Source organism: Saimiri boliviensis, chromosome 9 (assembly GCF_048565385.1).
Source record: "Saimiri boliviensis isolate mSaiBol1 chromosome 9, mSaiBol1.pri, whole genome shotgun sequence".
Taxonomy (NCBI): Eukaryota; Metazoa; Chordata; class Mammalia; order Primates; family Cebidae; genus Saimiri; species Saimiri boliviensis.
Window position 1 is genome coordinate 13,839,974 of NC_133457.1, and position 26,912 is coordinate 13,866,885.

The following is a 26,912-nucleotide window of genomic DNA, read 5'->3' on the forward strand; positions in this document are numbered from 1 at the left end:
ATACCTGCCATCCTAGAGCCTACAGTCTGGTTTACCACATCCTGTGTTCATGCCTATTCAAGCACTCATCACACTTGATTATAATTGCTAATTTCTAATGAAATTTTATTTTTTGGTCTCACTCTTACTGTAAGACTGTGAGGACTTAAAGGCGAGCACTGTTTCTTTCACTGCTAAGTCCACAAGGCCTAGCATGCACCAGACATTCAATAAATGGTCCGATAACTGAATAGATGTGTGGAAGCAAGAATGGATTAATGGCCTAAGAAATTATCTTTTTTATTGTTTATCTGCATGTACCTGAAGATGCTCATGACAATGGAATATTCTCTATGCCAGCTACTCTATCCCAAGTGTAAAATTTGAAGATACAGTGTGACAGATACATCTTTCTTCTGTCCAAATCCTAAGCCTTTTGTCTTAACTCTAATACCCCTGATGATCCCTCTATTCTTAAATGTTGCTGTTGCTTTCAGTGACATTGTGTTGTGTCTAGTGGTTGTTTTCCCTAAAACCACTCTTACTTTAATCACTGGCTTTTATTTCTATTAGTCATGAGCAACAAATGAGATTCAGTTCAGATGTCAGAAAAATCATTCTCATTTGTGATTTGAAATAATTTTACATCTAAGTTCTAGGCCCACATTCTCACCTAATGTAGAGACTGCAACTTAAATAAGCTGTCATCACCTTAAATTCAATCTATTTTCAACTGATTAATGCCACGTGTGAGTGTGGCTCTAGTGCACCTGAACTTCTAATTTTTCAAAAGTTGTTAAAAATTATAATTTTGGTGTGAAATTTCCTACTTTTTTTTAAGTCATATAAGGGAAGTGGTCAGACTGTGGATACCTTTTTAAAAAACTGACTTGCAGATGGACTAGATGAAGGTCAAGAAGAGTCAAGGATGATCCCAAAAATATTTTTGGCCTGTATGATTCAAACAATGGATGTACCATCTGAGATGGAAGAGGCTACGGAAGGAGCAGTTTTAGTAAGGAGTGGGTGTATTAGTCCTTTCTCACACTGCTGCGAACAAATAATGGAGACTGGGTAATTTATAAAGAAAAGAGGTTTAATTGGCTCACAGTTCCACATGGCTGGGGAGGCCTCAGGAAACTTAAAATCATGGCAGAAGGCACCTCTTCACAGGGCGGCAGGAGAGAGACTGAATGCCAAACAAAGAGGGTAGCCCCTTATAAAACTATCAGATCTCACTCACTATCAGAAGAACAGCATGGAGAAAACTGCTCCCATGATTCAATTATCTCCACCTGGTTCCACCCTTGACACATGGGGATTAATACAATTCAAGGTGAGATCTGGGTGGGGACACAAAACCAAACTGTAGCAGTGGGTAAAAAAGGTGGGATTCAGTTTGGGATATATTGCATTTGAATGCTTATCAAATTACCAAAGTGGAGATGTCAAACAGGCTTCAACTGTATGACTCTGAAGTTGGGAGGACAGGTCTAGGCTAAAGATATAAATTTGGGAATCCCAAGAATATGGGCATTATTTAAGAATTCAAATTGGATGAAACCAGCTTGAGAATGTAAGTGGAAAAGGTATGAAGACTCAGAACTGACCTTAGAGGCATCCCAATGTTGAAAGGGCAATGAGATAGAAATCAGCAAAGGAGCCTGTGAAGTTGCGTGAGAACCAGAGGAAGTTATTTCCCAGAAGGCAACTAAAGAAAGTATTTCAAGTAGGAAGGCATGATTAACTGTGACAAATGCTGTTATTAAACAGAATGGCAGAAAACTAAAAAGTGATGACCTTGAGTAAGTTATGAGAGGAGAGTGATGATGATGATGAAGTCTGATTAGAAACAGTTTAAGAAATGACGGGAAGGGAGAATATACGAATAGAGACAACTCTTTCAAGAAGTCTTGGTATAGGCCAGAAGTGGTGGTTCATGCCTATAATCTCAGCACGTGGGTAGGCCAAGGCAAGTGGATCACTTCAGGTCAGGAGTTCGAGACCAGCCTGGCCAACATGGTGAAACCCTGTCGCTACTATAAACACAAAAATTAGCCAGGCGTGGTGGCACCCACCTGTAATCCCAATTACTTAGGAGGCTGAGACAGGAGAATCGCTTGAACCCAGTTGCAGTGAGCCAAGATCCCACCATTGCATTCTAGCTTGGGCAACAAAGAGAGATGCTATCTTTAAAAAATAAAAGTCTTAGTATAAAGAGGAGCAAAATAATGGACTGGCAGTAGGAGGAGTACATGACGTTAAGACTGGGTTTCTGAGTATGTGAAGAAGGGAATGATTCAATAGAGGTAAACAAAGTATGATGCAGGTAAGAGAGGGAATAATTGCTAGAACTCTGTCCTCATGAGGGTAAATGGGGTTGGACTGAGGTATACAAGGGAAAAGGCTGCCTGTAGATAAGAGCACAGGCACTTCAACAAGAGAAACGGGAGAGAAGGCAGAGCAAGTGGGTCCTAATACAGGCTGAGAGATGTGGTAATTGGTGCTTGTGGGAGTTCTTTCTGATTGCTTCTCTTTTCTTAGTCAAGCTGGAAGCAAGGTCAACAGTTAAGCATATTGCCGGGCGCGGTGGCTCAAGCCTGTAATCCCAGCACTTTGGGAGGCCGAGGCGGGTGGATCATGAAGTCAAGAGATTGAGACTATCCTGGTCAACATGGTGAAACCCCGTCTCTACTAAAAATACAAAAAATTAGCTGGGCATGGTGGCACGTGCCTAAAATCCCAGCTACTCAGAAGGCTGAGGCAGGCGAATTGCCTGAACCCAGGAGGCAGAGGTTGCGGTGAGCCGAGATCGCGCCATTGCACTCCAGCCTGGGTAACAAGAGCAAAACTTCGTCTCAAAAAAAAAAAAAAAACAAACAAACAGTTAAGCATGTGGAGCATAGAGATGTTGAGACTTAGAAAAAGAGAATATATAAGATATGCATGGTCCCTGCTATCCCAGTGTTTACAGTTTAGTAAAACAAACAAATACAAACAACAAAAAATCAGGTACGTTTAACTGAGATGACTTGCCAAAAGAGGAAGCACAGTGCCATGAAAAGAAAACACAAATGCCACCAAGATTTAACTAGTGGCAGGGGGCATTCCTCCAAGAGGAAGATATCATTTAGAGCACAGATCAGCAAATCTTTTCTATAAAGAGCCAGATAATATTTTAGGCTTTGCAGATCATACTGTTTCTGGTACAACTATTCAACTCTGCCCTTGTACTTTGAAAGCAGCCATAAATAACACATAAACAAAGGAGTATGACTGTGTCCCAATAAAACTTTATTTACAGAAATAGGTAGCAAGCCAGATTTGGCCCACAGGCCATAGTTTGTTGAGCCCTGATTTAAACTGAGACTTAAAAGGATAAGAACAAGTAGAGTCAATAGGTAGCAGCAAAGTAGAAAAAGCATTTCATATACAGGAAAAATAATGTGTAAAGGCCTAATGCTCTTCATATTTTGAATTCCCACTTCCATTCAGCTCTGCCCGAAGATGCTAGATTAATTTTCCTAAGTGATTGTTTTTTAATGTTACTCTCTCTTTCTTTTTTCTTTTTTCTTTTTTGAGATGGAGTCGCGCTCTGTCACCCAGGCTGGAATGCAATGGCACAATCTTGGCTCACTGCAACCTCTGCCTCCTGGGCTCAAGCAATTCTCCTGCCTCAGCCTCCCAAGTGGCTGGGACTACAGGCGTGTGCCAGCAAGCCTGGCTAATTTTTATATTTTTAGTAGAGATCGGGTTTCACCATGTTGGCCAGGCTGGTCTCAAACTTCTGACCTCAGGCGATCCACCTGCTTCGGCCTCTCAAAGTGCTGTGATTACAGCTGTGAGCCACCGCACCTGGCCTTAATGTTACTCTCTTATCCAAATGTCTACAAGGGCTTCCTGTTGTCTGCTACATCAGGCCTAAATCCCTTTAACCGAATTTCTATAACCTATTTGGACATTACCTCTATTTGAATCAGAAGAATCCACTAAAACAGTGGTTTCCAAACTGTATTGCACATTAGAATTACCTAGGTGAAAAGCAGCTTTAAAAAATCCTGATGGTCAGGCCAAACTCTGTACCAATAAATCAGAATCTCTGGGTATTACACATAAACATCAGGACTTTTATAAAGCTCCCCAGGTTATTCCAGTATGTAGTCAAATTTGAAAACTAGTGCACTGTACCACATATTCATATACTCATTTCCATATCAATGTGGGCCTTTACAACATATTCTGCCTTATCTGCTAAGAATATTTACCCTAATTTTCTCTATTCATTCATCTTTCTGAAATTTCACTTCCTTTTGCTGGAAGCTTTCTTGAATAATGCCAGCACATATACACAACTACACGTATTTTTTTTGAAACAGCTGTCATCTTCATTTGTATAATTATATTCTTTTCTCCCCATCAATAACCTTATTTTATAAAGACCTTTAATTATTAGTTATTTTGAGAATGCCTAATATCCCTAACCAAGGTGATAACATCTTTTCCAGCTGACAAAGTATCTTACACTTCTTTTGTGTCTGAAAACATTTAGCACAGCTCTAATCAGCAAATAGATGCCATTCAGTACACATCTACTAACTCATCTCTCTCTGCTTAATAAAAGACTATATGCAATGATCTGAATATACCCTTTTGTTTATTTATATGACTTTAAAAACAACTGAAAGATGAATCTCACAAAAAATAATATGTGAGAGAAGTCAGGTACAAAAGAACATTTACTGAGCCATTCCATATATACAAAGTTAAAAAGCAGGTAAAGGTAATTTGTGTTAGAAGTCAGGATGCTGGTCACCTTTGAAAAGGAGGGAAGGGGTAGTAATTGCAAGGAGGCAAGGAAGACGCTTTTGGGGTGGGAGTCATAGTTAAATGCACCATGTGATAATTCACTGAGCGGTACACTGACCTGTGCGCTTTTCCACATCTGTTATATTCAAACAGAAAAGGTTTTAAACATCTAGGCACCACCTAAAAAATCTGCATAATCAATTCCTTTTCAAAAATAACCAATTTCTTATAAATTTTGCAAATTAAACTGATTTGAACACGCTGAAAATACAACAAATGGCCTAAAAATGAAAGTTAAAAAAACAAAGTTTCAAAAGGGATCTTAGTTAAGCTGGTGAGGAATACAATAAACAGGATGCAAACCTAAATTAATTCTTATATTCTATGTTAATTTTTAAAATGCTATACCTGTACATCTAGTCGCCATTCAAGGTTATGGTAACTGGGAAGACTAGGTGCCAATCCACTGAGAATAGTTCTGATCTCTTTTCTGTTGTCCAGATAAAGCTGAAGCAACAATTTGTTTAATTCTTCAGAGAATCCCAGAACAAAAACAGAGTCTTGAAAATCCAGTTCAGAAATCTAAGTAAATTGAGTTTAAAAGAACATCAAATTTATCTTTGTCTAGCTAAAATACCTGACATACACAAAAGAATGATATCTTCTAATGTATTCTGTCTAGTAAAATAAACAGTATTCCTTAAAGATAAGCATTGCCCACCATGCCAAAATCTGAGTTACTGATACATAAAAATACTTTATTAAAGTATAAAATGGAAATAATTAAGATGCCCAGTTTCCTTTCTTATTCTTCATTAAGCCAGATATTCTGATATGCAAACAAAATATTAATATTCTCTCTCTTCTTAGGATATATATATGGTTTAACAACATGCAGAATTAGAGGTACTTCTGTACTAGCTATTTATACTAGCAAGAGGTAGTCATGTCAGCAGATGATGTTATATGATTTTTATTTTTTAGGTATGTCTTCAAAAACTCAATTATAAACCATTAACAACATTATTAAAATACACAGGTACCTGCCAGAACTTTGATGTAGAGTACCCTAGACCTTTCTTAAGGATCTAGGCAATACAAAAGAGTCCAGAGAAACCCTTACCATGAGCTTTGAGCTCTCAGTGAGGAGATACGTTAATCCTTCCACACCATGCTGGACAGTGTCACTACTCACATTGAGTTTTCCTGAGAAAGAAAACCAAAAACGAGCAAATAAATTACTACTGTGGTATTTACCTTGTTCATATTTGTATGTAAAAATAAACACTATCCATTATTACATGTTTTCAAACACTGCATGAAAAACAGTAAGTTGGCCAGGGGCTCCTGCTCCTTCTCACTCCACCCCCCAGCCAAATGCCTTTGGTATTTCCCACCATAACAAAACGCAAACTGTGGAGGCTAATATCAGGTGCGTGGCCCTTCTCTTGAATGCAGCTCCTTCAAGTTTGGTAGAAGAGGACCTGGACAGGGATTGACTTAATCCCAGAGACTGCCTCTTCTTATCCAGGGGGAAAACACTTTAGCAAAAGCGGATATCTGAACAATTAATAACGATAACCAAATACTTGCTTATTCACAGCTGAACCAGCTATTCCACACACTTTGGTCTATGTATACCACCTTCTTTTCAGTATTTCTGAAAGTGAGGTGGTATTATGTATATTTTACCATGAGAAAACTGATTTAATAGAAGCTTTAACAATCTCACAGCTACTTAAGTGACAGGCAGGACTTGCACCCTGACTGAAGAGCTCTGCTGGTTTTATTCTACTACAATGGGAACAAGGCTCTAGGAATCGCCATAATCCCCTTCTCTCCCGGGAGACAGAGAATGGCTCGCACTATCCTAGCAGCCTGCGAAGCCGTCCCCTTCCCCCTCTTACTGGCGGCGCCTTCGTAGATTTTGGGGTTCGCGCCGCGCCTCAGGAATTCCACAGCAATCCTCCCAAACTCGGCGACCACTGCAATGAAATTCAGAGGCTGTTGAGTGCCGGGCTCTGCCTTCGGACCTCCTCCCCAGCCCACAGACCGCCGCCCCCGTGCCCCCTGACCCGCGCTGTCCACTTGAGGCAGGAAGGCCAGGTGCTCCTTATGCTCCTCAGACAACTCCAGCAGCATCTTCGCCGGCCTACGATTTCACCCGGCAGCGCGGCGGCCGCCGTCGCGGACCCCGCCTTCGCCACTTCCGGCGCCCGTGTCCGGTGGCCTAGAGGCTCCGGCGTCGCAGCGTCCGGAGCTTTGGGTTCCGCCTACGAACGAACGTGCTACACTCGGACGTCCCCTGCAGTGGAGGCTGAGGTTAGAACACTTTTCCTTTTATAAATCATCCCCCAAAGATGTAGTGAGCACCTGCTAGGTGCACGGTGCTAGGCTCTTTGGGGGATGACAAGGTGTTTGACGTCCGGCACGCCCTCTCGTGGAGCACACATTAATAATAACAATAGCTCACATTTGTTAAGCACTAACCGTGTCAGGAGCTGTTCTTGCATTTATTAAATACATTTGGAGTTCACAAGAACCCTATTAGGTACGTTCCATTATAATTTCCATTAGAGATAAGGAAACTGAGAGACAAGTCCAGCAACGGACACTTTTATAAAGCTAATAGTTCCCACAGAGCTTCTGTATATGTTATCTTAGACATATGTCAGTTAATATCCTCAACAGCCATGGCTTTGTTTTTTTACAGATAAAGAGACAAAACTCCAGAGATTGTGAGACAAAGCCTGTGACAAAGCTGGAAGGAGAGGGTTGGATCCCTCACCTACCTGCTCCAAAGCCCATCCTTCTACATACCAGGCTGAAAACTGGAGGTTTGTGACAAGTTTTATAAGTGATTAAAAATTAGGATAAAGATAATCATGATGATGACAATGACTGACACTTACAGAATTTAGAGCAATGTCTTTTTTTTTTTTTTTTTTTTTTTTTTGAGAAGGAGTCTCACTCTGTTGCCAGGCTGGGGTGCAGTGGCGCCATCTCAGCTCATTGAAACCTCCGACTCCTTGGTTCAAGTGGTTCTCCTGCCTCAGCCTCCCGAGTAGCTGGGATTACAGGCGCCTAGCCACCATGCCTGGCTAATTTTTTGTATTTTTAGTAGACACAGAGTTTCACCATGTTGGCCAGGCTGCTCTTAAACTCCTGACCTCAATTCATCCACTCAACTCAGCCTCCCAAAGTACTGGGATTACAGGCATGAGCCACCACACCTGGCCCAGAGCAATGTCTTTTAAAAAGTGTTTAGGGCCTGTGATAATTTAGTTTCTTTTCCAACTCTCTCTTCTCACCTGCTGTGGTTCGAATATAAGAGATTATAAAGTTGCCAATTGATAGGAATAGGATTCTTCAAATCTCAGTTCCTTGAAAATGGAGGGCATGAAGGAAGACAGGGGAAGAGGAGGAGACTCTTCATATCTGTCTTTTCTATCTAGGCTTGAGACAACTCTTTCTGTATTCTGAGTCTCTCAGGGAACATTGGAAGAGTTTTTCAAGTCATTTCTCTGTGTCTATGTTATCTATCACATCTGACTGAAATTGTTTCTTCCACTGGGGCACAGAAAGACAGGTCCTTGAACTTATTAGTTAGGTCTTGAAGTACGATTTGCAGAGAGAACAAAATTTTTACTTAGGCTGTGAATTGCAGATCAGCAAAAATTGCATCATTCCCTGAAGTTGCCTTTATTCATATGTTATTGCAAAAACATTCATTATTGAAGAATAATTCTCAGAAAATGTAAAATCTTGATGCTTCTACAAGTATACAGTGAACACATGTCAAAGAATGTATTGAACTGGTTAATGAGAGAATTAGTGAGATTATAGTAAAAACCAGTTTCAACTGATTCGAAAGAGGTATTCGAGAACTGTACATATATAGGGGATAAGGAATGCTGAAATGAATTTGCAGATAGACACAATAGTATGCCAATATTAAATAGCCTTTCTTCAGCTGGATACGGTGGCTCACACTTGTAATCCCAGCACTTTGGGAAGCTGAGGTGGGCAGATCATGAGTTCAGGAGATCAAGACTATCCCGGCTAACACTGTGACACCCTGTCTTTACTAAAAATACAAAAAAATTAGCTGGGCGTGGTAGCACATGCCTGTAGTCCCAGCTACTTGGGAGGCTGAGGCAGGAGAATCGCTTGAACCTGGGAAGCAGAGGTTTCAGTGAGCCATGATCATTCCACTGCACTCCAGCCTGGGGAGCAAGACTTTGTCTCAGAAAAAAAAAAAAAAAAAAAAAGAAAGAAAGAAAAAGACAGAAGAAATAGCCTTTCTTCTCTGTAATCTGAGGGAGGGAAGTGAAGACAGGTGAGCTGAAGGTGAGAATAGGGAGAAGAATGGGCTGTCTAAAGAAGGTGGCAAGGCACCAAGTTAGGCCGGGTGCGGTAGCTCATGCCTGTAAAACCAGCACTTTGGGAGACCAAGGTGGGAGGATCACTTGAGGCCAGAAGTTTGGGTCCAGCCTGGTCAACATGGTGAAACCCCATCACTACTAAAAATACAAAAATTAGCCAAGCATGGTGGCATGTGCCTGTGGTCTCAGCTACTTGGTAGGCTAAGGCATGAGAATTGCTTGAACCTGGGAGACGGAGGTTGTAGTGAGCCAAGATTTGAGTCACTGCACTCCAGCCTGGGTGACGGAGTGAGACATTGTCAAAAAAAAAAGAAAAAGAAAAAGAAAAAGAAAAAAGAAAGAAACCAAATTATATCCAGAAAACCTGGGAGTTAAAACTCCCCAGGATAATTTATAGAATGGCTTTTGTTGCCATAGGTGATGTAGTTGTTTAGAGAAAACTACCTGAGTGAAAAAATCAAAACTAGATTCCAGATCTGGTTCTGACATTACCTGTATGAGCTCTAGTAAATTGTTTTTATGTTATAAGCATAGCCTCTTCATCTGTAAGATTGTTATTTTAATACTGCCCTTCTATTCCATGCAGGGTTGTTAGGATACACAGATGAACTAATAAATTCACATTAAAAATTGATTTTGGTGATCAAATTAAACAATAAATTAGAATTAAGCAAACAGCAGCATTTACATTTTACAGGAGCAGATTTCATGCTCCTATAAATTCATAAATAATTGAGAATTCCATGTGCAGGATCATCTTAAAAGGCATTCATTTAATTCAACAAGCATTTATTGAGCAATTCCGCAAAGGTTCAAAGATATGCTGTGCTTTGGCAGTTTGGAGAGGAATAAAACAATGTCCTTGTTTTCTAGGAGGTGTCAGAAAAGTGAAGGAGACAATGAAGTAACTTTAATATAGTGTGATGAGTAGCAATACTTGAAGAATAAACAAAATGACACAGAAGCATGGAGAATATACATTAACTCTAATTTCAGTAAGAATCAGGCTGAGAATAAATGTCTTAGGGTATCCAGTGCATGTTAATACTAATACTTTACAATTGCATTTACATTATAAATATATAGTCTCTTTTTTTTTTTTTTTTTTTTTTTTTGAGATGGAGTTTCGCTCTTCTTACCCAGGCTGGAGTGCAATGGCGCGATCTCGGCTCACCGCAACCTCCGCCTCCTGGGTTCAGGCAATTCTCCTGCCTCAGCCTCCTAAGTAGCTGGGATTACAGGCACGTGCCACCATGCCCAGCTAGTTTTTTGTATTTTTAGTAGAGACGGGGTTTCATCATGTTGACCAGGATGGTCTCGATCTCTCGACCTTGTGATCCACCCGCCTCGGCCTCCCAAAGTGCTGGGATTACAGGCTTGAGCCACCGCGCCAGGCCAAAATATACGGTCTTAATGTCACTTCATGCTGTCTTACTTCCAGGGTGAATGTAAGAAAAGCATAAATCTCAGTATTTTTTTCAATTGATGCTGGTAGGGAACAAGGCTTATATCAATCATTCTCTCACATACTCCCTGGATCTTTCTATTCCACTCCAGCTCATATGTCTTTCTTTTCTCTTATATTTTCCTTTTTTTTTTCCTCCCTTTAAAGTATTCTAGCCCCAGAATCCTTGCACAGGGTATTTCCTTGGCTGTGTTTCAATGACACATAAAATATTATCACTCCCTGCAAGGAATTACAGCTCAATTCGCTACAGGACAATAACATGGTGACAAGCCTCTCTCACACCAACCACCTTCTCATGACTCTAAAGCTGGCACCAAATGCATGAATTAGCTCCTGAGATTTTAAAAAATTATTTTAATTCATTTAAAATTTGTATTATAAAATTATTGAAAAATATAAAAATTTTAAAATTAGATAAAAATTTAAAAATATAAATTTGTATAAAAATTAAAAAAATATAAAAAGGATTTAAAAATTTATAACTGTATTATAAAAATGCAAACAGAAAAGGGTACAGATTTTTAAAATATTCCTTGTTGAATTTTCTCAAGTTAAACACACCTATTACTCCAGAACAGGAAATAGAATGTTGCAACACCCCAGAATCTCTGCTGTGCCTCCTACCACTCACTATCATTTCTTGTTTTCTCTATGGTGAACTAATACCTATTTACATGCTGCCTTACAACATCCCTATAGAATCATCTATGTGTGTGTGTGTGTGTTTGTGTGTGTGCGCGCACACACGCGCGTTTGCATGTGCATGTGTGTGTGTGCGTGGGCATGTGTGTGTGTTTGTATTAACCTTTGTGCCCCAACCCCATAATATCTAACTGAGAACTCAAAGGTATTTTTTTTAGAACAAGCCTTAGATTTTAGGTGCATATGACTGTTGTACCAAAATTTGTCTTATAATCATCTCAGGAAATTGCCTCAAAAATATAAAATATTTAGAAAAAAACTTTTAACAGAAGATTTACAAGACCTGTACACTAAAAATTATAAAACTTTGCTAAGAAGAATTAAGACTTAAGTAAATGGAGACATATACCACAAATACAGAAATATACATCATGGGTTATAAGGTTGAATATTATTAAAATGTCAGTTGTGCCCAATCAGAATCCCAGCAGGCTTTTAAAATAGAGAGTGGCAAGTTTATTTTAAAATTTATATGGAAATGTGAAGGACTAAAAAAAGCCAAAACAAACTTGAAAAACAATAACAAAGTTGGAAGATTCATATTACCTGATTTCAAGACTAATTAAGACATAGTAGTTAAGACAATGTAGTATTAGTACAAGGACAAGTAAGTAGATCAATGGAACAAAACAGAAAGTCTAGAAATAGATCTGTACCTATATTTCCAATTGATTTTCAACAGAGATGCTAAGGTAAGTCAGTGGGGGAAAGGAAAGTGTTTTCAAAAATTAATCCCAACCCTAACTACACATCAGTCACACAAATAATTTGAGATAGAATATAAACCTAACATAAAGACTAAAATTATTGAACTTCTAGAATAAAATATAAGAGAACATCTTCATTACTTTTGAGTAGGCAGAGTTTTTTTTTATTGTTGTTTTGTTTTTGTTTTTTTTTTTTGAGATGGAGTCTCACTCTGTTGCCCAGGCTAGAGTGCCATGGTACGATCTTGGATCACTGCAACCTCTGCCTCCCAGGTTCAAGTGGTTCTCCTGCCTCAGCCTCCTGAAAAGCTTGGATTACAGGTGTGCACCACCATGCCTGGCTAATTTTTGTACTTTTAGTAGAGACAGATTTTTATCATGTTGGCCAGGCTGGAATCGAACTCCTGACCTCAAGTGATCCATTCACTTTGGCTTCTAAAGTGTTGGGATTACAGGCATGAGCCACTGCATCTGGCCAGGCAGAGTTCTTCTAGAGGAAATAAAAAGCATGAACCATAAAAGAAAAAAGTGATAACTTCTAATTCATCAAATTTAAAACATTTTTGTTCATCAAAAAACATCATTAGTCAAATGAAAAGGTGATCCACAGACTTTGAAAAAGATCCAGTATATATCTATATCTATATATCTGATGAAGAACTTGTATCATAAATACAAAAATCTCCAGCAAACCAATAATTAAACCATAGCCCAATTTTTTAAATAGGCAGAAACTTGCATTGATACTTCACAAAAGAAGATACACAAATGGCCAATAAGCACATGAAAAGGCATCCAGCATCATAGACTTCAGGAAAATGCAAATTAAACCACAATGATTGACCATTTCAAACCCCGGAGAATGACTAAAGGTAAAAAACACTGATGACATCAAGTGTGTGAAGGCAGAACTCTTGTACATTGCTAATCAAAGGGTTAAAAATAAAAAAATCACTTTGGAGAACTCTTAGGTAGTTTCTTATAATGTTAAATGTACATTCACCCTGTTATTCAACAATTCTACTCCTAGATATTTACCCAAAAGAAATGAATGCATATGTCCAGAAAAATACTTTTCACAATAATGTTCATAAAGCTTTATTCATAATATGTCAAAACTGGAGGCAACCCAAACATCTATACAGTCCATACACTATGCATTATGGTGCATCCATATAATGGAATACTACTCAGTAATAACAAAGAATGTATGGCTGGACATGGTGGCTCATGCCTGTAATCCCAGCACTTTGGGAGGCTGAGGCAGGCGGATCACTTGAGATCAGGAATTAAAAATACAAAATACTAAAAATACAAAAATTAGCTGGGTGTGGTGACACATGCTTGTAATCCCAGCTACTCAGGAGGCTGAGGCAGGAGAATTGTTTGAACCCAGGAGGTGGAGGTTACAGTGAGCTGAGATCATGCCACTGCACTCCAGCCTGGACGACAGAGTAAGACTCTGTCTTTAAAAAAAAGGAATGTACTACTGATACATGCAGTAATATAAATGAATCTTAAAACATTAAGTTGAACAAAATAACCCAGACACAAAGTGAACAACTGTATGATACCAATGATTTGAAAATCTCATCTAAGGAGATAGAAATCAGAATAGCAGTAATCTATAGAAGTTGGGATTGACTTAGGAGCTTAAAGGAACTTTCTGGGGGTAACAAAACTGTTCTATGTTTTGACTGGGATATTTTTCAAATCCATTGAATCTTACATTTAAGATTCATGCAATTCACTGCATGTAAATTTTAACTCAATTTAAAAAGATTAATTGGAAGCAATGTTATAGCAGAAGTTCAAAAGATGTCTGAGATCAGCATTAGATTTAGATGGTATTTGGTTTTTTTTTTGTTGTTTTTTTTGTTTATTTGTTTTTCCCGAGACGGAGTTTCACTCTTGTTACCCAGGCTGGAGTGCAATGGCGCGATCTTGGCTCACTGCAACCTCCGCCTCCTGGGTTCAGGCAATTCTCCTGCCTCAGCCTCCCGAGTAGCTGGGATTACAGGCACGCGCCACCATGCCCAGCTAATTTTTTGTATTTTTTTTTTTTGAGACGGAGTTTTGCTCTTGTTACCCAGGCTGGAGTGCAATGGTGCGATCTCGGCTCACCGCAACCTCCGCCTCCTGGGTTCAGGCAATTCTCCTGCCTCAGCCTCCCGAGTAGCTGGGATTACAGGCACGTGCCACCATGCCCAGCTAATTTTTTGTATTTTTAGTAGAGACGGGGTTTCACCATGTTGACCAGGATGGTCTCGATCTCTTGACCTCATGATCCACCCGCTCGACCTCTCAAAGTGCTGGGATTACAGGCTTGAGCCACCGAGCCCGGCCCAATTTTTTGTGTTTTTAGTAGAGACGGGGTTTCACCATGTTGACCAGGATGGTCTCGATCTCTTGACCTCGTGATCCACCCGCCTCGGCCTCCCAAAGTGCTGGGATTACAGGCATGAGCCACCGCGCCCCGCGATGGTATATTTGTTAACTTTCTTTTTTTTTTTCTTTTTTTTTCTTTTTTTTTTCTTTTTTTCTTTTTTTTTTTTTTTTTTTTTTTTTTTTTTTTTTTGTATTTGTTAACTTTCTTAAGGACTTTCCTTATATAGAATTAAAAATTTTTGTTTATTTTTAAATATGTTCTGCATTCATATGGCTTAAAAAACCAAAACACACTTTTTAAGAAACAAAACAAACAAACAAAGGAACTGTAAAAATTCTTACTTTCTTGTTTTCTGTTGTCTCAGTTCCCCTACCTTGTGGGCAACTAGTATTCTCAGTTTCTTCTGAATTCTTCCTCATATTCTTTACACAAAAAAGTACTAAATTTTCACTTAGGGTGATGAAGTTCGAGAAAATGTGAGGTTAAATATCCTTTTAAAAGTTATGTGGCATTAGAACTGTTACTAGAGATGATAGCATTAGAACTGTTATTAGAGATGTTAACATTAGAACTGGAGATTCTGTTTGATCAGGTCTTTGTCCAAACTGAGATTGTGCTTTTCAAAGCACAGTTTCTAGAGGGTTTTCACATGCTCTGAGGCCTCTTCTTGTAGTCAAGTTAGAAATGCTCTTTTTGGCCAGGACTCTTGCTATTCCTAACTGCTGAAGCCATCGTTTCTCTTTAAAGGCACTGCAAGAAAACAAGATATAATTTATAAGGAGGTCTGATCTTGTCTGCATACATAGCTGAAAAAGGTTGGAAATCTTCAGGTTGATTTTGTAACTAGGGCTAGTTTATCTTGTCACATAGGTAGATGTGAAATAGAAACAAGGATCTTTCCAAAATAAGTTCCCTGTGATGCAGTGGGAATGATATTTTCCCAAGGCAATACTAAAAATTTAGAATCCACAACTAGAAACAGAAAGCCACTCAATGTCGTAGAATTCTCTGGGTTGAAACTTTTTCTCTCTCTTTTCTAGATATTCCTATACATCATATATTCCCTGGCCTCTTTTCTCCACTTTCTACCCCTACAAACATACATGAAGATTTTTTAGCTGAAAAGATATCAGGTATTTTGATAGTCTTTAACTAAAATGCAATGGAATTTAATGTTATATAATGTTATAAGTTATTCTCTGGCTATATACCAATAAAGACTTGCAAATTTGAGTACAACTGTTCTTACTTTGTAGGATGCAAATGTGATTTAATACCGAGGTGTGTTACTTCCCCTTAAATTTTGGGGTCCTCCAAGATTCTATCCTTGGTCCTTCTCTCTTTCTATAACCTCATCCTAGGAGTCCTCATTTACTCACTGTTTCAATTCCCTTATCCATGACTCCTAAATCTTGACCTTTCATAAAAGTTGCATATCTCCAATTGCCAAGTAAAAATATTTATCCCATAGGCACTTCTAATTTAACATATCTTCTTCCTAAACTTGTCCCACTTCTGTTTACTTGTTCTAACACTTTGATTTTGCTACCTTCACCGTCTCCAAATCTAGAAACCAAACTAAATTCCTTCTTTCTCTATCTCCACACCCAGTCAGTGACCAAATTTTGTAGATGATTCTCCAGAAATATCTCTTGTATTTGGCCTTTTCTTTTTTCCCCTAACTACTATTGTTCTAGTCCAGGTCTTTATTATGTCTTATTTTTCTTATTGCAGGTTCCTAACTCTACTATAGTCTTTCCACATCTTTCCAGTGAATCTTCCATATATCTCTATCAGATTTGTCTCAAAAACAATCTAAAACTAATTATGTAACATACTTCATGAAAAAGAACTTCTATGAGCTTCCCATCCACCTCCTGCCCCATGGAAGGGGGAATAAGAAGCAAAATCTCTACTTGGTCACACAAGATGCTTCTTAGTGTAGATGCAGTTCATATTGCCAGGCTTATCTGTAGCCAGTTTTTCCCTATTGCCTACAGTGCCTTTTGCAAATCCACGTAATTTCCTAAAAACTAAATTTCTTTCTTGCTCTTTCAGAAAACAGTGCCTTTGACCATGTTACTATCTTGGATCCTTTACCTCACCTCGACCCATTTTGTTTGGCAAAGTCTGGTATTTTTAAAAGGCTTTGACTCAATCTATTAGGAGCAATCTGTACAAAAGTACCATAGTGTTTCCAGCATTTGAACCAGGTCCATGTCTGCCTGATTCAACTTCTTTGTTCTGAATTAACTTCTTTCTTTACCTCAATGGCTTTTTTCTGGGCTCTAAACTGGGTTAACCCATCCATGATGCCTATAAAATTAGGTGTTTAGTCTTAAATCACTTAGGCACTTTTAGCCTTCCCTCATATCCCATCTGACTTAATTTGAAGTCCTCTCCTGTTTTGATACATATCCTAGCTCTTCCTAGGCTCAGAGCCTATCCTGATTCTCTCCCTGACATTTGAAACTTGTCTTTTCCACATTCATTCAAAAAATGTTTTCCTTAAGAAAAAGATGCATATTGAGCATTTACTTATGGCAAGCACTATTCTATGTGCTAGAGATACAAAAAGTGATTAAAACATACAAGACATGCCTTTTAAAATAAAGAATAAAAATGAAGAGCTGTACTTGTTCCTAGAATACCAGAGCCCATCAAAGCGCATAGCATTTGAGATTATCATCTATTCTTAGTCCACTCAAACTCTCAGCCTTTTGGATCAATCCCCTACATTTGAATCTTTACTTAAATGGACTCCCAGGTCACATAAACCTCTCTGGAATTGGACAATAAGCAGTAAGGAAGGTTATTTTCTAGACACACCTTACAGATATTCTTTGACCTATGTAAAGCCTACACTGCCTTCTAGGCTGAGGAATGATACTCTATGTGACCTTCTGGCCTCAATGACTGTCATGTCTACACTAGCCACATGCCCTCATCAACCCAAACCCACATTAGCACTTGATTATATGCCAAATGCATCAATGTCATCTTGGAGTCAGCCCTGAGACGTTTAGTTTTATGTATCTAAGGGTAGAGTTCCTGAATAACGTGTTGTCCAACAATTACTTTCACATGATGCCAGGTGACTTGTCTGGTTGGGGAGACTCCTCTTCCTACAAAACAGGAACATCTGATGGTCACTTTACCCACCTGATCCCTGGGTCAGCATCATAAAGGATTATGTTAGGTTCTTCCCCATTTCCTGGCTATGATACTAGCTTGGTGCAGGTAGCCATCAAAATAGTGTACATCCATTCCTCGTGTTTGTGTCTTTGTGGTACAAGAGCTGCACTGGTCATTTAGAGGAGTGCTCAAACCACCTGACTGCCTGCCTACTGTCTACTTCAGGTAGACATAAGTGCTTTTGTGACTTCTCTGAGGAACCCGAACTAGATCAAGAAGACTGCAAGGGCATGAGGTTGTAGATCTCCTCTTCCTTTCCACAGCACAAAGGAAGGTGGAACAGGTCCTGGGAAAGAGTCCATGGAAAGGGGGCAGAAACAGATGGGAAGTGGAGGGTGTGAATACAGGAAAGAGAAAAATATTGGGAAAAGAGAAACGAAAAGAGGATTTGCTAGGAGTAACACTGCCAGAGTAAGTGTGCAGTCAGACTGACCACCACTCCCCCATGGGTCTCCCTTCTGCACTAACCCTTTTCTTCCCTCCCTCCCTCCTTTCCTTCTTCCCTCCCTCCCTCCCTTCTTCCCTTCCCTCCTTTTTTCCTTTCTCTCTGTCTCTTTCTTTCCTCTCTCTCTTTCCCTTCTTTCCTTCACGGAGTAACCCTTTCTTTAACAAATTGTCTTCTCTAGCAATTTCTTTCTTGATCTTGAAATTGTCACTCCTTAATAACGCTAATCCTTATGAAATATAGCTACAAAAAAGCAGCACACTGGTAGTCTCTTTTAAAAAGTGTTTAGAAATGTTTACTAAAGCTAAACAAATTTATCCTATGACCCAGCAATTCTGTTTCTTGGTATAGAGTCAAGAGAAGTGCATGCAAATGTCCACCAAACCTCATATGTAAGAATAATCATGCATTTTTATTCAAAATAGCCCCTAAATTAGAAACAATCCAAATGCCTATCAATAGGAAAATAGATAAATAAATTATGTATGAAATACTGCATAAAAAGGAACACTACATAAAAATAAGAACAACCAATACATGCAAAAACATTGATGCATCTTACAGGCAATGTGTTGAACAAAAAAGCAAAATATAAAAGGTATTTGCCATATGTGCCCTTTATTTGAAGTTCAAGAATAGGCTAAACTAATCTTCAGTGATAGAGATGAGAATAATATAGTTACATCCATAAAGGATCATTGACTGGCAAGGGGCATGAAGGCAAATTTTTGGGGGCTGGAAATAGTTTGCTTCTGATATGAGTAGTGGTTACATGGATATATGAAAACATAAAATTTCAACAAGCCATATATGTGAGATTAGTGGTCTTTATGGATTTTACTATATATTTCATAACTCAAAATTCTTCCCTAAGAAAGCACTCTACACAACAGACACTGTCAGCTTTTCTCATCTAAAACCACACACACACACACACACACACACACAACCCTTAAAAACATGCTTTTCATGCACATTTCTGTTCTGCTAGGCACGGCACTGGGCTATAGCAAACACTTACTGAATGTTTGGAAAATAAACTCATTTTTAGCATGTATCTGTTGATAAAACAAATCAATATTTCCTTTCTTGTTTGCAGGTTTACAGCCTTATTTTAAGCTGGACTATGTTGTTTTTTCTTCTTTTTTTAAATTTTTTTATTTAATTAATTGAGGATTTCTTTTTTTTTTTTTTTTAAGACGGGGTTTCACCATGTTGGTCAGGCTGGTCTTGAACTCCCAACCTCAGGTGATCCACCCACCTTGGCCTCTGAAGTGCTTGGATTACAGATGTGAGCCACCACACCTGACCTGTTTTTTCAATTAATAATTTTCCTAGTACATTTCTAGAATTTTTGATGATCTCTTTTTATACATTCTAGTCAGAGATATCTCACAAATTACAAAGATTGAGACTATTAAGCTATTAAGTGTCTTCCTGTATTGTCAACCTCACTCTATTGGATATTGAATTTTGCATTTTATAGCCCAAATTATTCTCACCACAAGGTGGCAACAACCTAAATGAAATAAAGTTGAGCTGAGCTAAAGACCAGTACAGAAAAGCAAGTAAAACAATCTAGCCTTGTTTTTTCTTTCCTTCTCATTATATTAAGGGGAAAAGTCACTCATAAATCTATGTTTCTAACTGTAATATTTGCATCAAATAATACCTCATAAGTAATGGATGGGATCTGAGCTCTAATCAGAGAGTTGTGTACCTGAAATATCTAATTCTGTTACAATTTTTTTTTAATCTCTTTAGATGTGCTATGGATTACCTTTTAACTCACTGTAAATATTAATGTCAATTCTAGCGCCCCGTTCAATACAGATCTCACCCCACCTGTGTATCTTGCCTAGTAAATCAATTCAAGTCCTTATCATTCAATTTATCATTGAAGTGTTCGTTTCTTTCCTCCCATTTTCATTGCCATCTAGTCTTCTATGAGACATTTGATGCCTCACTCCTGTATTTCAGTTTTCTCTTTTTCCACTCTAATTACAATTAATTTTTTATTAGCTTTAGAAGAAGAGGAAGAGAAAGAAGAGGAGGAGGAGGAAAAAGAAGAAGAAACAGTAGCAGCCTAGGCACAGTGGTTCATGCCTATGATCCCAGTGCTTTGGGAGGCCAAGGTGGAAGGATCACTTGAGCCCAGGAGTTTGAGACCAGCCTGAGCAACATGGTGAGTCCCCATTTCTACACACACAAAAATATCAACCAGGTATAGTGGCATGTGCCTGTGGTCCCAGATACTTGGAAGGCTGAGGTGGGGGAATTGCTTGAGCTAGGAATTCAAGGATGCAGTGAGCCTTGATAGCACCACTGCACTCCAGCCTGGGCAACAGAGTGAGACCCTGTCTCAAACAGAAAAAAAAAAAAAAAAAAGAAAGCAGCGACAGCAGCAGCAACAACAACAGCAGCAGCAGCAGCAGCAGCAGCAGCAGCAGCAAGGGACCTTGCTAATTGATACAATTCTTTCTACTCTGTTTCTTTCCCTTCTGAAAGTTTGAGGAATAAAGTACTGCACAGATTGGATTGGTTAGTAATATTAGTTCATTTTGTCCTAGTCATGAGGCTAAGATGAGGTCCCTGAAGCTGGGTATTGATGCATTGGAACACTGATGTATTACTTTCAGTGGCATAGTATGGCATCGTGGACCATTCCTTACCCTGGAATAAAGTAAAAACAAGAAAGAAAACCACACACACACACACACACACACACACACACACACACACATACACACACCCCTTAAAAACAGATGCTTTTCATGCACATTTCTGTTTTGCCAGGCACAGCACTGGGCTGTAGTAAATACATGTATGAAAGAAAAAACAAGTCCGGGCACGGTGGCTCCAGCCTGTAATCCCAGCACTTTGGGAGGCCGAGGCAGGTAGATCATGAGGTCAGCAGTTCGAGGCCAGCCTGGCCAACATGGTGAAACTCCGTGTCTACTAAAAATACAAAAAATTAGCTGGGCATGGTGGCGCATGCCTGAAATCCCAGCTACTCAGGAGGCTGAGGCACGAGAATTGCCTGAACCCAGGAGGCGGAGGTTGCGGTGAGCCGAGATCGCGCCATTGCACTCCAGCCTGGGTAACGAGTGAAACTCCGTCTCATAAAAAAAAAAGAAAGAAAAGAAAAGAAAAAAGAAAAACAAGGCTAGATTGTTTTACTTGCTTTTCTGTACTCGTCTTTATCTCAGCTCAACTTTATTTCAGTTACCCTAAGCCTCATGAAAGGTTTCCCTTTGTATGTTTAAGGAGAGAACATTACCTTGCCACAGCTAAGCAGTAGATTGCATTCTCCCTTGGAGTCCTTCCACTGTGCTCTGAGAAAGTTGCAAAGGAGGACTTCAGTAAAAAGTCAGCGCTGGGTGTTGCATAGAAAAACGATGGATGTGAATATCCCAATCTTGAAACTGGAGGGAGGGGGACTTGGGGAAGATACGTGTTTTTTATGAGCTGTTCTTTTTTACTAGCTATGGGAACAATTTTTTTCTGATTTCGTTGTTGATGTTTTTGTAATTCAGAGAATGTACTTGCATTCACAAGTGGATGAAATTTAAGGGCGTGTTCTCTTGTGTCCGACTGTGAAATTGCCAAAGGATTGACAGGTTTGCTGCTTGCAGTTTGTTTGCTGATAGATGGTAGCTTGAGCAAGATGCTTTGTGAGTCCCTATTCCCAGCCTTATGCCAGCTCTTGGAGGTCATTTTTGGCTTGGTGAAACCATCCACCATCACAGTATCTCCAACTTTTGCCCCAAAGACCCTTGCTTCGCAAAATTGGCTTTTATGAAGACTGTGACTCTGAGCTCTGAGGATCCATTGTTTTATTTTAATATAAATCCTCATTGGGATTGAAATTTTCAGGAAAGAAACCGTGGACCACATTTTACTCAGCAAATATAATACACAGTCTTTATGCTTGTGTTTGAACACAATGGTCAGGGGAGTTTGTCCTGCTGCATTTTTGCATTCCAGGCACAGCACGCTGCAGTTGACAAAAGCCTTCAGAATCAACAGTTGGCCTGCTTCTGCGGCTGCATGAATGGGGCATTTAGAGACATCTGCATGAAGGGCTTCATGGCACCATGCTCGATAGGGGTGAACACCAACTGCCTCATGGGGCTGCACACCCTGCTTCAGGGCCCATTCAGTGAGTTCAATGTACCCACAAAAAGCAGCAATGTACAGGGCTACCCTTTTCTGATACCTAAATGAGTGAAACAAGTGGGGAGGGGGTGGTTAGAAAATCAGCAAACAGACAAAAGTGGTTACACTAAATACTCATGAAATATTCTAGTTAAATGTATATTTCTTCTAACTTTTACCTTAAAATGTTTTTAGAAAAGGCAGATAGTGATATACAGGTTAAATTGCGTGAGTTCTGCTTATACACATTATCCTACTGTGCACATGTAAATAGTTTCCTTGAAGTGATCATCTTTCTTATAAAAATTAATTCCTCAGGACAAATATCAAGCATGGGGACATAAAAGGAGCTTTTAAGTCTGACCATTTACATTATCTGAGCTCTTAGATTTTATTCAAAGGTGAAGACAAGTGTAGATGGTCAAGCACATGAACACTAGAGTCAAATTGTTACTATTCAATAGCCAGTTCTGCCCTTGCTATTTGTATGATATGGGGCAGGTTTCCTCGCCTCTGTCCCCGGCAGGCAAAGTCTTGCTCTGGTGCTCAGGCTGGAGTGCAGTGGCACAATCTCAGTGCACTGCAACCTCCACCTCCTTTGTTGAAGTGGTTCTCCTGCCTCAGCCTCCTCAGTAGCTGGAATTACAGGTGCAAGCCACCAAGCCCAGCTAATTTTTGTATTTTTAGTAAATATGGGGGTTTTGCTATGTTGGCCAGGCTGGTCTTGAACTCCTGACCTTAAGTGATCTGTCCACCTTGGCCTCCCAAAGTGCTAGGATTATAGGTGTGAGCCACTGCACCCAGACAACATGGGGCAGATTTTCTGATCTTAGTTTCCTCATCTGTAAAATAAGATTAAAAAGTGTCCACCTCATCAAATTGTTATAAGCATAAAATGAGGTAATAAATATAATACAGTGTCTGCCACAAAGTATTAAACTATTATTAACTAAAGTATATACTGTTAAAAATAAAAAGCAACACAGCTATTTATTTGGATGCAGAACATGGAAAAAGAACTATCACTATCCCACAATAGAAATCAATGTAAAATATTTGAATATTTTATAAAACTGTAAAAGCTACTCTTCTAATCCATCACTTCACAGAGCCCTTAGATCTTCCGGTGAGCTGGCTTCTGCAAAACATGATTAAATCACCCACGAGGGGGCACTATTCTAGAATACTATTAAACCTACAGACTAGTGCAATTTATGTATTTGAGAAGCTGATGGCTGTATTAACACATTAAAATGACCACCTGCCTCTCTGAACCTACCCTCCTCCATTGTCCCAGTCATAGCTGTTACACTTTATATGTGGCAAAAGTGCAAATTCTGGTAATAAAGGCAGTTTGAAAAATTACATGTGAGCTTAGGAAGATATGGCCAATGTTTTCAGCCAATTAATAAGTGTTTTCTTAAAGAATAACTGAATGTGAAAGTGGCGAGATACAGATGTCCTCTGACTTATTAAAGGGTTACGTCCTGATACAAACCATCATGTGTTGGAAGTATGATAGGTCTAAAATGCACTTAATACACCTAATCTCCTAAACATCAAATCTTAATCTAGCCTACCTTAATTAGCCTACAGTTGGGCAAAATCATCTAACACAAAGCCTATTTTATAATAAAGTTTTGACCATCTCATGGAATTTATTGAATGCTATATTGAAAATGAAAAAGAATGGTTGTATGTGCACTGCAAGTTTGGTCTCTACTGAATGAATATTACTTTTACACCATTGTAAATTGAAAAATCTGTTTGAACCATCGTAAGTTGGGGATTGTCTGTATTTATTCTGATAGCCTTTAAAAAGGTTGCTGAAAGTCTCATATCGAAACCAAATTGAAGTCACCCGTTTAATCACAGTTAACCTTTGAACACGTGAATTTGAACTGCAGGGGTTCAGGTTGTGAATTTTCTTCCACCTCTGCCACACCCAAGACAGAAGACAAACCCCTTCTCCTCTTTCTCCTCCTCAGCCTAATTCAACGTGAAGATTGAAGACCTTCCTAATGATCCACATCCACTTAATGACTAGTAAATACATTTTCTCTTCCTTATGATTTTTCTTAATGTTTTCTTTTCTTAGCTTACTTTATTGTAAGAATATGGTATATAATACATATAACATACACAACGTGTGTTAATTGACTGTGTTATCAGTAAGGCTTCTGGTCAATGGTAGGCTATTAGTAGCTAAGCTTTGGGGAAGTCAAAAGTTATAGGTGAATTTTCAACTGTGTGGGGAGTTGGCATCCCTAACCCCTGCATTGTTAAAGGTTAACTGTAGTTAGTATTTCCTGAGGGAAGTCTACCTGAATCATAATACTATGAGTCTTGATGGCATCCCTGCTGTTTTGTTCCAGCAAATATGTCAATAATATTTGGCTGAGACACGGTAAGTGGAATTGGCAGAGAGCAGTACCCCAGCTGTACAGTCAATTGCAGGCTCAAGGTCTGATTGAAGTTTAGTGAAAAATTACAGCACTTGCTAAGTTAATTTAACATTAATCTCTCATACTTGAGTACTGGTCCTTCTTTTGATAAATAGCGTTGGACTTTAAGTTTTTGTCCAAGTAGACAACCCATCAGAAATTCCTTCCATCCATCCCAGACGTCCAAACGAAGTGTTGTGCCTGTGGATGAAGAGAAGTGGCTTATGGTTCCAGTCTAGCAGTATGGTTTGGCAATCCATAAAACTTCTAATGATAGCTTTCCCAGAGGCCTGAGCTAGGTGTAAAATGAAAAATAACCTTGGAACAAGGAGACAGGGATTTTTAGCATAGATCTTTCTTTATTGTCTTGGAAAAACTGTTTAGCATCTGTGCATTACCATTTTCTCATCTGCTCAATGATTGCATATAGCACTGAAATATTTTTTTGTAGCTATCTGTATACAGTCTTGTGGAAATTGATTCAGTGCTGCTGTCTACATTACCATGTAAACTAAAACTGTTATATTGGAAGAGGAAACTAAGAAACCTGTGGCAGGACAAACGGTCTTCTGGGGCCTTTAGCTTATGAGTGGGCTGTGGGGGAGTGGAATGATGCTCACCAACTAATTTGCTTGTTCTGTCCTTTATGAAACAGGAGCCAGGAGCTGTTCTCCGTTATAAACATAAAAGTAATTTACTGCTGGTGAGCTTATCACTTGCTCCTCAAGAGTCTACCCTTTCTGTGATACCACATCCCCTTTATCCTTCAGGCTGGTGTTTTCCAGGAATCTTTCCTCAGCCTTCTGCTCTTCTCACTCTACACACATTCCCCTGGAAATTAAACCTAGTCTTCTCCTTATGTGGTTCAACCTAGCTGTCTTACCTCTCTTCACTCTGTCTCATTCATTTATTACTTCCACCTTGACCTTTCACCTGTCCTCACACCAAGTCTGCTCCCATCTCAGGACCTAGTGACTTATAATTTTTTGCTTGAAAGGGTCTTCATCAGATGGGCGCAGTGGCTCATGCCTGTAATCCCAGCACTTTGGGAGGCCGAGGCAGGTGGATCATCTGAGGTCAGGAGTTCAAGACCAGCTGGCCAACATGATGAAACCCTGTCTCTACTAAAAATACAAAAAATTAGCTGGGCGTCGTGCTGGGCACTGTAATCTCAGTTACTTGGGAGGCAGAGGCAGGAGAATCACTTGAACCCAGGAGGCAGAGGGTGCAGTGTGCCGAGGTCGTACCATTGCACTCCAGCCTGGGCAACAAGAGTGAAACTCTGTCTCAAAAGAAAAAAAAAGGTCTTCATTTAGATTTTCACAGGACTGGATCCTTTTAATTTAGCTTTCCCTTCAACCATAGCTAAAGCAGTCTCTGCCATCACTACCTCCTTCCCTTCCTTACTTTATATCCCATGACTTTAACTTCTTTTTTTTTTTTTTTTTTTTTTTTTTGACATGGAGTCATGCTCTGTCACCCAGACTGGAGGACAGTGGTGTAATTTCAGCTCACTGTAACCTCCACCTTCAGGATTGAAGCAATTCTCCTGCCTCAGCCTCCCAAGTAGCTGGGATTACAGGCATGTGCCACCACACCCAGCTAAATTTTGTATTTGTAGTAGAGATGGGGTTTCACCATGTTGGCCAGGCTGGTCTCAAACTCTTGACCTCAGGTGATCTACCCATTGTCTCAGCTTCCCAAAGTGCAGGGATTACAGGCATCAGCCACTGCACCCAGCCATCTTTAGGATTCTTTCTTTCTTTCTTTTTTTTTTTTTTAGGAGGAGTTCCACTCCTGTTACCCAGGCTGGAGTGCAATGATGCGATCTCAGCTCACCACAACCTCTGCCTCCTGGGTTCAGGCAATTCTCCTGCCTCAGCCTCCTGAGTAGCTGGGATTACAGGCACACGCCACCATGCCCAGCTAATTTTTTGTATTTTTAGTAGAGACAGGGTTTCACCATGTTGACCAGGATGGTCTCGATCTCTTGACCTCATGATCCACCTGCCTCGGCCTCCCAAAGTGCTGGGATTACAGGGGTGAGCCACTGCGCCCGGCCTAGGATTCTTTCTAATGCCTAGACAATATCCTCTTTCTTTCCTTTCTGCTTCCCCTCTCTTCACACACACAACAAAGGATATCTCCCTGCCAGTCCCTTCCTTTCTGGACAGTCTATGTTACAACCTGTAATCTTGAAATGGGGCTCTTCCTCTGCTACTCCTTACTCTGGT

General features: G+C 39.6%; 3 protein-coding genes across 7 annotated transcripts in view; 1 reads left to right on the forward strand and 2 right to left on the reverse strand.

Annotated features, from left to right (window-relative positions):
* Nucleotides 1–7,008, reverse strand: part of COMMD2 (COMM domain containing 2) — a 34,725-nt gene extending 27,717 nt beyond the window's left edge. For both annotated transcript variants that reach the window (XM_039480181.2, XM_010335779.3), the window contains exons 1-4: nucleotides 6,861–7,008; nucleotides 6,693–6,770; nucleotides 5,909–5,991; nucleotides 5,194–5,367 (exon numbers count right to left, since the gene is read on the reverse strand). In XM_039480181.2, the coding sequence (XP_039336115.1) occupies nucleotides 5,194–5,367; nucleotides 5,909–5,991; nucleotides 6,693–6,770; nucleotides 6,861–6,927 (402 nt within the window). In that variant the 5' untranslated portion in view covers nucleotides 6,928–7,008. The remainder of the gene's footprint in view (nucleotides 1–5,193; nucleotides 5,368–5,908; nucleotides 5,992–6,692; nucleotides 6,771–6,860) is intronic.
* A 49-nt stretch (nucleotides 7,009–7,057) lies between these two features.
* The window catches only part of RNF13 (ring finger protein 13), a 221,307-nt gene continuing 201,452 nt past the window's right edge, over nucleotides 7,058–26,912 (forward strand). The window contains exons 1-3 of the mRNA XM_074405484.1: nucleotides 7,058–7,107; nucleotides 7,499–7,622; nucleotides 20,099–20,261. The gene's annotated coding sequence lies outside the window, so the exon portion shown is untranslated. The remainder of the gene's footprint in view (nucleotides 7,108–7,498; nucleotides 7,623–20,098; nucleotides 20,262–26,912) is intronic.
* The window catches only part of ANKUB1 (ankyrin repeat and ubiquitin domain containing 1), a 31,813-nt gene continuing 18,320 nt past the window's right edge, over nucleotides 13,420–26,912 (reverse strand). For all 4 annotated transcript variants that reach the window (XM_003925043.4, XM_039480297.2, XM_074405486.1 and 1 more), the window contains 3 exons: nucleotides 24,765–24,879; nucleotides 21,357–22,295; nucleotides 13,420–15,186 (listed from right to left, as the gene is read on the reverse strand). In XM_003925043.4, coding sequence (XP_003925092.2) covers nucleotides 15,057–15,186; nucleotides 21,357–22,295; nucleotides 24,765–24,879 — 1,184 coding nt within the window. In that variant the 3' untranslated portion in view covers nucleotides 13,420–15,056. The remainder of the gene's footprint in view (nucleotides 15,187–21,356; nucleotides 22,296–24,764; nucleotides 24,880–26,912) is intronic.